Source organism: Oncorhynchus masou, chromosome 5 (genome assembly GCF_036934945.1).
Source record: "Oncorhynchus masou masou isolate Uvic2021 chromosome 5, UVic_Omas_1.1, whole genome shotgun sequence".
Classification (NCBI taxonomy): Eukaryota; Metazoa; Chordata; class Actinopteri; order Salmoniformes; family Salmonidae; genus Oncorhynchus; species Oncorhynchus masou.
The window spans coordinates 21,202,362-21,215,735 of NC_088216.1; the positions used below are offsets into that span (position 1 = coordinate 21,202,362).

General features: G+C 41.4%; 1 protein-coding gene across 4 annotated transcripts in view; it reads right to left on the reverse strand.

Annotated features, from left to right (window-relative positions):
* The window catches only part of LOC135536810 (metal transporter CNNM2-like), a 73,024-nt gene that overhangs the window by 12,070 nt on the left and 47,580 nt on the right, over nt 1–13,374 (reverse strand). For all 4 annotated transcript variants that reach the window (XM_064963067.1, XM_064963049.1, XM_064963059.1 and 1 more), the window contains exons 2-3: nt 933–1,076; nt 374–511 (exon numbers count right to left, since the gene is read on the reverse strand). In XM_064963067.1, the coding sequence (XP_064819139.1) occupies nt 374–511; nt 933–1,076 (282 nt within the window). The remainder of the gene's footprint in view (nt 1–373; nt 512–932; nt 1,077–13,374) is intronic.

Below are 13,374 nucleotides of genomic sequence, written 5' to 3' on the forward strand. Positions count from 1 at the left end.
TAAAGTCTGTGCAGACATCCCCTGCCGCGCTCCCCAGAGGCATAGGGTCTCCTCTCAGACAATCACAAACGTGTACATCACAAACACACATTCTCGTCTCAGACACACACTGTCGCCACACACACACATTCACGTGTCACAAACACACACTCAAACACACACTCTCGCCCTCTCCACACACACACACACACACACACACACACACACACACACACACACACACACACACACACACACACACACACACACACACACACACACACACACACACACACACACACACACACACACACACACACACACACAGTTCCACAGTCAGGGTTCTGAGGGCACACTGGGGGAAGTCAAGCAGCAACACAGTGTGCACACTTGCCTGTTGCTAGGTAACGCAGGGTTGCCAGCAGAAGCTGAGGTGATATTTTAACCTTCATTTCACTGTCGTTGGGCTTGAAGGCTGAGAAATCCTGCTTCCGCTCACGATGGGTAATTTTCTTCTTCGTTTTGTTGTCAGCTGAGGGGAGAAAGAATTGGGGAATGGGGATGAAAGGGGAGGAATTGTTTTTAGGAAAAAGGAGAAATTGTAAGCTGACTTTGATAGTGCATTTCCTAGGTACAAGGGTGAATAAACTTTAGTTACTCAAAGGAATGTATTTTCAAGCAACTATATTCTTTCCCTATGGACAACGTGTGTACAATGTAAAATAAAAAAAAATGGGGGAAACAGAGTTGCAGTTGAAATGATACTGGACATAACATAACAATAAAATGATGTAAAATGCCTGGAAGCTAAACCTTTGCAGTAGCACCTTACATAACGGCAGATAATAAAGTGGTACTGGTCTGGTAACAGGTTCAAGTTACTCAAAATGAAAACATTGATACCCCTTCATTTCAATAAAAATGTGTGTATAGTAAATAGTTTGGGCACCTACTGTACAAGTCTGTCTCGTCCAGGATCTCTGACTTGATGATTTCCTCGATTATGTCCTCCAGGGTGACGATGCCCAGGACCTCGTAGAAGGGGTCCCCCTCACCCTCGTTGTTCACCCTCTGAACTATGGCCAGGTGGGATTTACCTAACACACACAGAAGGAGAGACAGAGAGAGAGAGAGAGAGAGACAGAGAGACAGAGAGAGAGAGAGAGAGACAAAGAGAGAGAGAGAGAGAGAGAGAGAGAGAGAGAGAGAGAGAGAGAGAGAGAGCGATAGAACACACATTTAAGAGGTTGTAAAGTTAGGGTCACAGTTATAAAGTGCGGCAAGAGCCTCTGTCTCCAACACTATGAAGGTCAACTTATGAACACGGTGGGCTTTTTGAACAGTGGATAGAGGTCAAGTACTCTCTGTTCATGCAATATATCACTAATTACAAACCAGGTGGTTCGAGGCCGGAATGCTGATTGGCTGAAAGTATGACAAAGAAATATATATTTTTCCGTCGTTAAACAGTTTATAACAGCAATAAGGCATCTCAGAGGTGTGTAGTATATGGCCAGTATTCCGAGTACTGTAGCCAGGTACTCTGTGTTCCGTCGTACAAAAGAACAACCCTTGGCCGAGGTATTTTGGCAACACAACACACATCCACAGGCCTCACTGCTTAATGATACATTGCATAAAGTAATAAAGCACGCATCATACATCATCATATTTTATTCCACTCATCAATGTACACCCAATACCCCATAACGACAAAGCGGAAACAGGGCTTTGGACATTTTTGCAAAAAGAATTCTACAGCTTGATTTGAGTCCACCTGTGGTGAATTTAATTGATTGGACATGATTTGGAAAGGCACACACCTGTCTATATAAGGTCCCACAGTTATTAGTGTATGTCAGAGGCAAAAACTAAGCAATGAGGTCGAAGGAATTGTCCATAGAGCTCAGAGACAGGATTGTGTCGAGGGACAGATCTTGGGAAGCATTGAAGGTTCCCAAGAACACAGTGGCCTCCATCATTCTTAAATGTAAGAAGTTTGGAACCATCAAGACTCTTCCAAGAGCTGGTCACCTGGCCAAACTGAGAAATCTGGTCACTCTGACAGAGCTCCAGAGTTCCTCTGTGGGGATGGGAGAAACTTCCAGAAGGACAACCATCTCTGTAGCCCTCTACGAATCAGGCCTGAATGGTAGAGTGGCCAAACAGAAGCCAATCCTCAGTAAAAGGCACATGACAGCCCACTTGGAGTTTGCCAAAAGGCACCTAAAGGACTCTCAGACCATGAGAAACAAGATTATCTGGTCTGATGAAACCAAGATTGAACTCTTTGGCCTGAATGCCAAGCGTCATGTATGGAAGAAACCTGGCACCATCCCTACGGTGAAGCACGGTGGTGGCAGCATCATGCTGTGGGGATGGTTTTCAGCGGAATGGGACTGGGAGACTAGTCAAGATCAAGGCAAAAATGAACAGAGCAAAGTACAGAGAGCTCCTTGATGAAAACCTGCTCAGACTGGGGCAAAGGTTCACCTTCCAACAGGACAATGACCCTAAGCACACTGCCAAGAGAACATAGGAGTGGCTTCGGGACAAGTCTCTGAATGTCCTTGAGTGGCCCAGCCAGAGCCCAGACTTTAACCCGATCGAACATCTCTGGAGAGACCTGAGAATAGCTGTGCAGTGACGTTCCCCATCCAACCTGAGAGAGTTTGAGAGGATCTGCAGAAAAGAATGAGAGAAAACTCCCCAAATACAGGCTTAAATCGCTGCCAAGTGTGCTTCAACAAAGTACTGAGCAAAGGGTCTGAATAATTATGCAAGTCACAAATAGTTCATTAAAAAAATAGATATATATATTTTACCATATAATACGTATGAACATACTGGGCATATGCTTTGAGGTTTGCAACTTAAAATAAAAGCTTGCAGAAAGTAACAGTGAGATAGTAACACTAGTAATACAGTAGTAACAGTAACATAGAAACACTAGTAATACAGTAGTAACAGTAACATAGTAACACTAGTAATACAGTAGTAACAGTAACATAGTAACACTAGTAATACAGTAGTAACAGTAACAGAGTAACACTAGTAATACAGTAGTAACAGTAGTAACAGTAACACTGGTAATACAGTAGTAACAGTAACATAGTAACACTAGTAATACCGTAGTAACAGTGATATGGTAGCACTAGTAATACAGTAGTAACAGTAACATAGTAACACTAGTAATACAGTAGTAACAGTAACATAGAAACACTAGTAATACAGTAGTAACAGTAACATAGTAACACTAGTAATACAGTAGTAACAGTAACATAGTAACACTAGTAATACAGTAGTAACAGTAACAGAGTAACACTAGTAATACAGTAGTAACAGTAGTAACAGTAACACTGGTAATACAGTAGTAACAGTAACATAGTAACACTAGTAATACAGTAGTAACAGTGATATGGTAGCACTAGTAATACAGTAGTAACAGTAACATAGTAACACTAGAAACACAGTAGTAACAGTGAGATGGTAACACTGGTAATACAGTAGTAACAGTAACATAGTAACACTCATAACACAGTAGTAACAGTGAGATGGTAACACTAGTAACACAGTAGTAACAGTAACAAAGTAACACTAGTAACACAGTAGTAACAGTGAGATGGTAACACAAGTAATACGGTAGTAACAGTGAGATAGTAACACTAGTAATACAGTAGTAACAGTAAGACAGTAACACTAGTAATACAGTAGTAACAGTAACATAGTAACAATAGTAACACAGTAGTAACAGTGAGATGGTAACACTAGTAATACAGTAGTAACAGTAACATAGTAACACTAGTAATACAGTAGTAACAGTGAGATGGTAACACTAGTAATACAGTAGTAACAGTGAGATGGTAACACTAGTAATATAGTAGTAACAGTGAGATGGTAACACTAGTAATACAGTAGTAACAGTAACATAGTAACACTAGTAATACAGTAGTAACAGTAACACAGTAACACTAGTAATACAGTAGTAACAGTGACATAGTAACACTAGTAACACAGTAGTAACAGCGAGATGGTAACACTAGTAATACAGTAGTAACAGTAACATAGTAACACTAGTAATTCAGTAGTAACAGTAACACAGTAACACTAGTAATACAGTAGTAACAGTAACATAGTAACACTAGTAACACAGTAGTAACAGTAACATAGTAACACTAGTAATACAGTAGTAACAGTAACATAGTAACACTAGTAATACAGTAGTAACAGTGAGATGGTAATACTAGTAATACAACAGTAACAGTGAGATGGTAACACTAGTAATACAGTAGTAACAGTAACATAGTAACACTAGTATACAGTAGTAACAGTAACACAGTAACACTAGTAATACAGTAGTAACAGTACCATAGTAACACTAGTAACACAGTAGTAACAGTAACATAGTAACACTAGTAATACAGTAGTAGCAGTAACATAGTAACACTAGTAATACAGTAGTAACAGTGAGATGGTAATACTAGTAATACAGCAGTAACAGTGAGATGGTAACACTAGTAATACAGTAGTAACAGTAACATAGTAACACTAGTAATACAGTAGTAACAGTAACACAGTAACACTAGTAATACAGTAGTAACAGTGAGATGGTAATACTAGTAATACAGTAGTAACAGCGAGATGGAAACACTAGTAATACAGTAGTAACAGTAACACAGTAACACTAGTAATACAGTAGTAACAGTAACACAGTAACACTAGTAAGACAGTAGTAACAGTGAGATGGTAATACTAGTAATACAGTAGTAACAGTGAGATGGTAACACTAGTAATACAGTAGTAACAGTAACATAGTAACACTAGTAATACAGTAGTAACAGTAACACAGTAACACTAGTAATACAGTAGTAACAGTAACACAGTAACACTAGTAATACAGTAGTAACAGTAACATAGTAACACTAACACAGTAGTAACAGTGAGATGGTAACACTAGTAATACAGTAGTAACAGTAACATAGTAACACTAGTAACACAGTAGTAACAGTGAGATGGTAACACTAGTAATACAGTAGTAACAGTGAGATGGTAACACTAGCAATACAGTAGTAACAGTGATATGGTAACACTAGTAATATAGTAGTAACAGTGAGATGGTAACACTAATAATACAGTAGTAACAGTGAGATGATAACACTAGTAATACAGTAGTAACAGTAACATAGTAACACTCATAATACAGTAGTAACAGTGATATGGTAACACTAGTAATATAGTTGTCACAGTGAGATGGTAACACTAATAATACAGTAATAGCCGTGATATGGTAACACTAGTAATATAGTAGTAACAGTGAGATGGTAACACTAGTAATACAGTAGTAACAGTAACATATTAACACTAGTAATACAGTAGTAACAGTGATATGGTAACACTAGTAATATAGTAGTAACAGTGAGATGGTAACACTAGTAATACAGTAGTAACAGTGATATGGCAACACTAGTAATATAGTAGTAACAGTGAGATGGTAACACTACTAATACAGTAGTAACTGTGACATGGTAACACTAGTAATGTAGTCGTAACAGTGAGATGGTAACACTAGTAATACAGTAGTAACAGTGATATGGTAACACTAGTAATACAGTAGTAACAGTAACATAGTAACACTAGTAATACAGTAGTAACAGCGAGATGGTAACACTAATAATACAGTAGTAACAGTGATATGGTAACACTAGTAATATAGTAGTAACAGTGAGATGGTAACACTAATAATACAGTAGTAACAGTAACATAGTAACACTAGTAATACAGTAGTAACAGTGATATGGTAACACTAGTAATATAGTCGTCACAGTGAGATGGTAACACTAATAATACAGTAGTAACCGTGATATGGTAACACTAGTAATATAGTAGTAACAGTGAGATGGTAACACTAGTAATACAGTAGTAACAGTAACATAGTAACACTAGTAATACAGTAGTAACAGTGATATGGTAACACTAGTACTAAAGTAGTAACAGTGAGATTGTAACACTAATAATACAGTAGTAACAGTGATATGGTAACACTAGTAATATAGTGGTAACAGTGAGATGGTAGCACTAGTAATATAGTAGTAACAGTGAGATGGTAACACTAGTAATACAGTAGCCTACTATGATGTCAAGCTCTTGCCCTATATTGTGACTGTATTGATCTCTATCAATCAGTATAAAATAAGAAACAATGTTCTACTGTCTGGCACACAGCAATGACAATCATTCCATTGGTCATCTGATGGAAAGAAACCTTAACCCACATCTGCTTTCCCAGGACCCTCTACTACACAGCCACTGTCTGCAAAAACCCCTCCATGCAAAATACTGTCAACCAAAACGCTAAACAAATTCTTTGCCTTTTCTCAGCGAGTGATCATTTAAAAGGAATTTTCCAGAGGAGGCCCGGCCCGGGCTAATATTAGCCCAGAAAATGAAGTTTCCGTTCCCGCCCTCCCGGGCGATATTCTCACTGACCGAAGCCACTACTGTGTGATCAGATTGTCTTGGAGCTTGTGGGGTCGTTTAGATGCAGATAGGGCATAGTTTAAATACGAAGGACTCTCTCTCCCTCTCTCCCTTCCTCTCTCTCCCTCCCTCCCTCCCTCCCTCTCTCCCTCTCTCTCTCTCTCTCTCTCACTCTGGTCACTCAATCGGGTAAATGGATCCAGTCAAGTACTTCAGCAACAATCACTCTACACTGTGTTACTCTGAGCACCTGACGAAGTTGGAAAACAGAATGACAGCACCATGTTGATAAGAGGGAAAGCACTCCAAATACACAGGTGTTGCAGGTCGAGTAGAAACCAACCCTGGAATGTGTGTTAACGTAGCCCTTTCCCGCAGTCAAATGACCTACTAACCTCATTGTGGAATGTTATTCATATTTTTCTTCATTATAAAAAGAAAAAAAATCAGAAAATATGGTGTTTCTATGTCCAACAGCTTTGTTATATACTGAAAAAATATATAAACGCAACATGTAAAGTGTTGGTCCCATGTTTCATAAAAGATTGCAGAGAAGTTCAAATACGCACAAAAAGCTTATTTCTTTCAAATCTTGTGTACACATTTGTTTCCATCCCTGTTAGTGAGCATTTCTCCTTTAACAAGAGAATCCATCCACCTGACAGGTGTGGAATATCAAGAAGCTGATAAAACAGCATGATCATTACACAGGTGCACCTTGTGCTGGGGGCATGGCGTTGTGTGCAGTTATGGCACACAACGCCATGCCACAGATTCCTCAAGTTTTGAGGGTGCATGCAATTGGCATGCTGACTGCAGGAATGTCCACCAAAGCTGTTGCCAGATAATTTAATGTTCATTTCTCTACCATAAGCCGCCTCCAACGTCATTTTAGAGAATTTGGCAGTAAGTCTAACCAGCTCATAACAGCAGACCACGTGTAACCACGCTAGCCCAGGACCTCAACATCCGGCTTCTTCACCTGCGGGATCATCTGATAACAGCCACCCAGACATACCAGCCACCCAGACAGCTGACGAAATTAAGGAGAATTCTGCCTGTAATAAAGCCCTTTTATGGGGAAAAACTCATTTTGATTGGCTGGGCCTGGCACCCAAGTGGGTGGGCCTATGTCCTCCCAGGCCCGCCCATGGCTGCGCCCCTGCCCTGAATGTGAAATCCATAGATCAAATCAAATCAAAGTGTATTTGTCACATGCGCAGAATACAACATGTATAGATAGACCTTACAGTGAAATGCTTACTTACAGGCTCTAACCAATAGTGCAAAAAAAGGTGTGTGTGTGTGTGTGTTTTTAGGTAAGTAAAGAAATAAAACAACAGTAAAAAGACATTTGAAAATAAGAGTAGGAAGGCTATATACAGACACCTGTTAGCCAGGCTTATTGAGGTAGTATGTACATGTAGGTATGGTTAAAGTGACAATGCATATATGATGAACAGAGAGTAGCAGAAGCGTAAAAAGAGGGGTTGGCGGGTGGTGGGACACAATGCAGATAACCCGGTTAGCCAATGTTCGGGAGTACTGGTTGGTCGGGCCAATTGAAATAGTATGTACATGAATGTACAGTTAAAGTGACTATACATATAAGATAAACAGAGAATAGCAGCAGCGTAAAAGAGGGGTTGGGGGCGGCACACAATGCAAATAGTCCGGGTAACCATTTGGTTACCTGTTCAGGAGTCTCATGGCTTGGGGTGTAAAAACTGTTGAGAAGCCTTTTTTGTCCTAGACTTAGCACTCCGGCACCGCTTGCCATGCGGTAGTAGAGAGAACAGTCCATGACTGGGGTGATTGGGGTGTTTGACAATTTTTAGGGCCTTCCTCTGACACCGCCTGGTGTAGAGGTCCTGGATGGCATGCAGCTTTGCCCCAGTGATGTACTGGGCCGTACGAACTACCCTCTGTAGTGCCTTGCGGTCGGAGGCCGAGCAATTGCCGTACCAGACAGTGATGTAACCAATCAGGATGCTCTCAATGCTGCAGCTGTAGAACCTTTTGAGGATCTCAGGACCCATGCCAAATCTTTTCAGTCTCCTGAGGGGGAATAGGCTTTATCGTGCCCTCTTTACGACTGTCTTGGTGTGTTTGGACCATTCTAGTTTGTTGTTGCTGTGGACACCAAGGAACTTGAAGCTCTCAACCTGCTCCACTACAGCCCCGTCAATGAGAACGGGGGCATGCTCGGTGCTCTTTTTATTGTAGTCCACAATCATCTCACGTTGAGGGATAGGTTGTTATTCTGGCACCACCTGGCCAGGTCTCTGACCTCCTCCCTATAGGCTGTCTCGTCGTTGTCGGTGAACAGGCCTACCACTGTTGTGTCGTCTGCAAACTTAATGATGGTGTTGGTGTCGTGCCTGGCCATTCAGTCGTGGGTGAACAGGGAGTACAGGAGGGGACTGAGCACGCACCCCTGGGGAACTCCAGTGTTGAGGATCAGCGTGGCAGATGTGTTGCCACCTACCCTCACCACCTGGGGCGGCCCATCAGGAAGTCCAGGATCCAGTTGTAGAGGGAGGTGTTTAGTCCCAGGGTCCTTAGCTTATTGATGAGCTTTGAGGGTACTATGGTGTTGAACGCTGAGCTACAGTCAATGAATAGCATTCTCACATAGGTGTTCCTTTTGTCCAGGTGGGAAAGGGCAGTGTGGAGTGCAATAGAGATTGCATCATCTGTGGATCTGTTTGGGCGGTATGCAAATTGGAGTGGGTCTAGGGTTTCTGGGATAATGGTGTTGATGTGAGCCATTACCAGCCTTTCAAAGCACTTCATGGCTACGGACGTGAGTCCTACGGGTCTGTAGTCATTTAGGGCCTAATGAATTTATTTCAATTGACTGTTTTTCTTATATAAATTCAGAAAAATCGTTGAATGTTGCGTTTATATTTTTGTTCAGTATATTCCAGTCTTCTGTGATGTGTATAAAGTGTAATATTGGGATGCAAACACAAAATGTAACACATTTCAATTCTAAATTTGACATGGTACAGGTGTCTTCTTTTTAACCCTATAACCATGTGTGTAAGGTGTATACCTTTGTCTCAAAGTAGATTTGTTTAAGACTACCAAGAAACACTGTGTGACCCTGATTTAGCCCACCGCAGTAATTAACCGTGCCTTCCCAACACAACACACCAATATAACCCCTGTAAACCAGATAGATCTAGATAGGCCAGGTGTAAGGTGACAACAGCACTCAAGTAAGCCACACACACAGCACATAGAGGGACAGAGACAGAAAGACACACACACACGCACAGCACAGCACAGAGGGACAGAGACAGAAAGACACAGACAGAGACAGGTACACACAGCACAGAGAGGGACAGAGACAGAGACACAGACAGAGACACATACACACAGCAGAGAGAGGGATAGAGACAGAGAGACACACACACACAGCCCATAGAGGGATAGAGACAGAGACACGTACACACAGCACAGAGAGAGACACACACAGCACAGAGAGAGACAGAGAGAGACACACACCACACAGAGAGGGATAGTGACAGAGACAGAGAGAGACACACACAGCACAGAGAGAGACAGAGAGAGACACACACCACACAGAGAGGGATAGTGACAGAGACAGAGAGAGACACACACAGCACAGAGAGAGACAGAGAGAGACACACACCACACAGAGAGGGATAGTGACAGAGACAGACACACACCAGTGGAATGGTTGATACCAGCGGAATGGTTGATACCAGTGGAAATACTGTACATCAAACACATCGTTTCCAGGTGTTTGATGCTGTTTGATGCTGTTCCATTCTGCTCCGTTACAGCCATTATTATGATCCAACCTCCCCTCACCAGCCTCCTGTGGTATACACATACCCTCCATATGTACAGTGGGGCAAAAAAGTATTTAGTCAGCCACCAATTGTGCAAGTTCTCCCACTTAAAAAGATGAGAGAGGCCTGTCATTTTCATCATAGGTACACTTCAACTATGACAGACAAAATGAGAAAGAAAAATCCAGAAAATCACATTGTAGGATTTTTAATGAATTTATTTGCAAATTATGGTGGAAAATAAGTATTTGGTCAATAACAAAAGTTTATCTCAATACTTTGTTATACACCCTTTGTTGGCAATGACAGAGGTCAAACGTTTTCACAAGGTTTTCACACACTGTTGCTGGTATTTTGGCCCATTCCTCCATGCAGATCTCCTCTAGAGCAGTGATGTTTTGGGGCTGTTGCTGGGCAACACAGACTTTCAACTCCCTCCAAAGATTTTCTATGGGGTTGAGATCTGGAGACTGGCTAGGCCACTCCAGGACCTTGAAATGCTTCTTACGAAGCCACTCCTTCGTTGCCCGGGCGGTGTGTTTGGGATCATTGTCATGCTGAAAGACCAAGCCACGTTTCATCTTCAATGCCCTTGTGGATGGAAGGAGGTTTTCACTCAAAATCTCACGATACATGGTCCCATTCATTCTTTCCTTTACACGGATCAGTCGTCCTGGTCCCTTTGCAGAAAAACGGCTCCAAAGCATGATGTTTCCACCCCCATGCTTCACAATAGGTATGGTGTTCTTTGGATGCAACTCAGCATTCTTTGTCCTCTAAATACGACAAGTTGAGTTTTTACCAAAAAGTTATATTTTGGTTTCATCTGACCATATGACATTCTCCCAATCTTCTTCTGGATCATCCAAATGTTCTCTAGCAAACTTCAGACGGGCTTGGACATATACTGGCTTAAGCAGGGGGACACGTCTGGCACTGCAGGATTTGAGTCCCTGGCGGCGTAGTGTGTTACTGATGTTAGGCTTTGTTACTTTGGTCCCAGCTCTCTGCAGGTCATTCACTAGGTCCCCCCATGTGGTTCTGGGATTTTTGCTCACCGTTCTTGTGATCATTTTGACCCCACGGGGTGAGATCATGCGTGGAGCCCCAGATCGAGGGAGATTATCAGTGGTCTTGTATGTCTTCCATTTCCTAATAATGGCTCCCACAGTTGATTTCTTCAAACCAAGCTGCTTACCTATTGCAGATTCAGTCTTCCCAGCCTGGTGCAGGTCTACAATTTTGTTTCTGGTGTCCTTTGACAGCTCTTTGGTCTTGGCCATAGTGGAGTTTGGAGTGTGACTGTTTGAGGTTGTGGACAGGTGTCTTTTATACTGATAACAAGTTCAAACAGGTGCCATTAATACAGGTAACGAGTGGAGGACAGAGGAGCCTCTTCAAGAAGAAGTTACAGGTCTGTAAGAGCCAGAAATCTTGCTTGTTTGTAGGTGACCAAATACTTATTTTCCACCATAATTTGCAAATAAATTAATTAAAAATCCTACAATGTAATTTTCTGGATTTTTTTTCTCATTTTGTCTGTCATAGTTGAAGTGTACCTATGATGAAAATTACAGGCCTCTCTCATCTTTTTAAGTGGGAGAACTTGCACAATTGGTGGTTGACTAAATACTTGTTTTGCCCCACTGTATTTGGCCAGTGATGCTACAATTTAAAATTGTATATCTGTACACTTGCATTTTGGGATTTGAGATCAAATGTTTCATGTGAGGCGACAGTATAGAACGTCACCTTTTATTTGAGGGTGTGTCCATACAAGTTGAGAAAGTTTTCTCACCCCTTGACTTCTTCCCCATGTTGTTGTGTTACAGCCTGAATTCAACATGGGTTCAAAAGCTTATTTTTTTGTCACCCATCTACACACATTTCCCCCATTATGACAAAGTGAAAACATGTTTTTAGAAATCTTTGCATTTTATCGAAAATGAAATACAGAAATATCTCATTGACAAAAGTATTTGTCAGGATTTGGCCAGGGTTGTTCCGGGTTTTGGTCACTAGATGCCCCCATTGTGCTTTTTGACCTTGTGTTTTTTCCCTTGTTCCCCATTATTATTTGCACCTGTGCCTCGTTTCCCCTGATTGTATTTAAACCCTTAGTTTCCCTCAGTTCTGTGCTCTGTGTTTGTATGTTAGCACCCAGCCCTAGTGTTCTGTGTATTCTTGTCGATTCCGGTGGATGCTCTTGTGGAGTTCTGTTTTTGTTTTTGAGGATCTCTTAAGGCTTTTTTGTGCTATTCCTACCATCTTTTGGATTTACTATTTTTGTATTGAAGGACTTCTCCTTTTTACTTTATTAAATACACCGTCTTAAGTACTGCTGTGTCTGCCTCATCTTCTGGGTTCTGCTGACTATTCGTGGCTCAGTTGGTTATGTGACTGTTTCTCACTCCGGAGACCCAGGTTCGTAACCGGGTCCTGACAGTATTCACACATGTTAGCAGCATCACCGTTGGCAGCGATTACAGCTGTGTGTCTTTCTGGGTAAAAGTCTCTAAGAGCTTTCCAAACCTGGATTGTGCAACATTTGCCCATTATTCATTTCAAGCTCTGTCAAATCGTTGTTGATCATTGCTAGAAAACCATTTTTAAGTCTTGCCTTAGATTTTCAAGCAGATTCAGGTCAAAACTGTAACTCGGCCACTGTTGATAAGCAACTCCAGTGTAGCCCTGTGTTTTAGGTTATTGTCCTGCTGAAAGGTGAATTCATCTCCCAGTGTCTGATGGAAAGTAGCCTGAACCAGGTTTTCCTTTAAGATTTTGTCTGTGCTTAGCTCCATTCAGTAGATTGTTATCCTTAACTCCCCAGTGCTTAATGATTACAAGCATACCCATAACATGATGCAGCCACCGCAATGCTTGCAAATATGGAGAGTGGTACTCAATAATGTGTTGTATTGGATTTTCCCCAGACATAACACTTTGTAATTTAGGATAAAAAAGTGAATTGCTTTGCCACATTATTTAGTATTACTTTACTTGATGCAAACAGGATGCATGTATTGGAATATTTTTTATTCGTCCTTCTTTTCACTCTGTCAATTAGGTTAGTATTGTGGAGAAACTACAATGT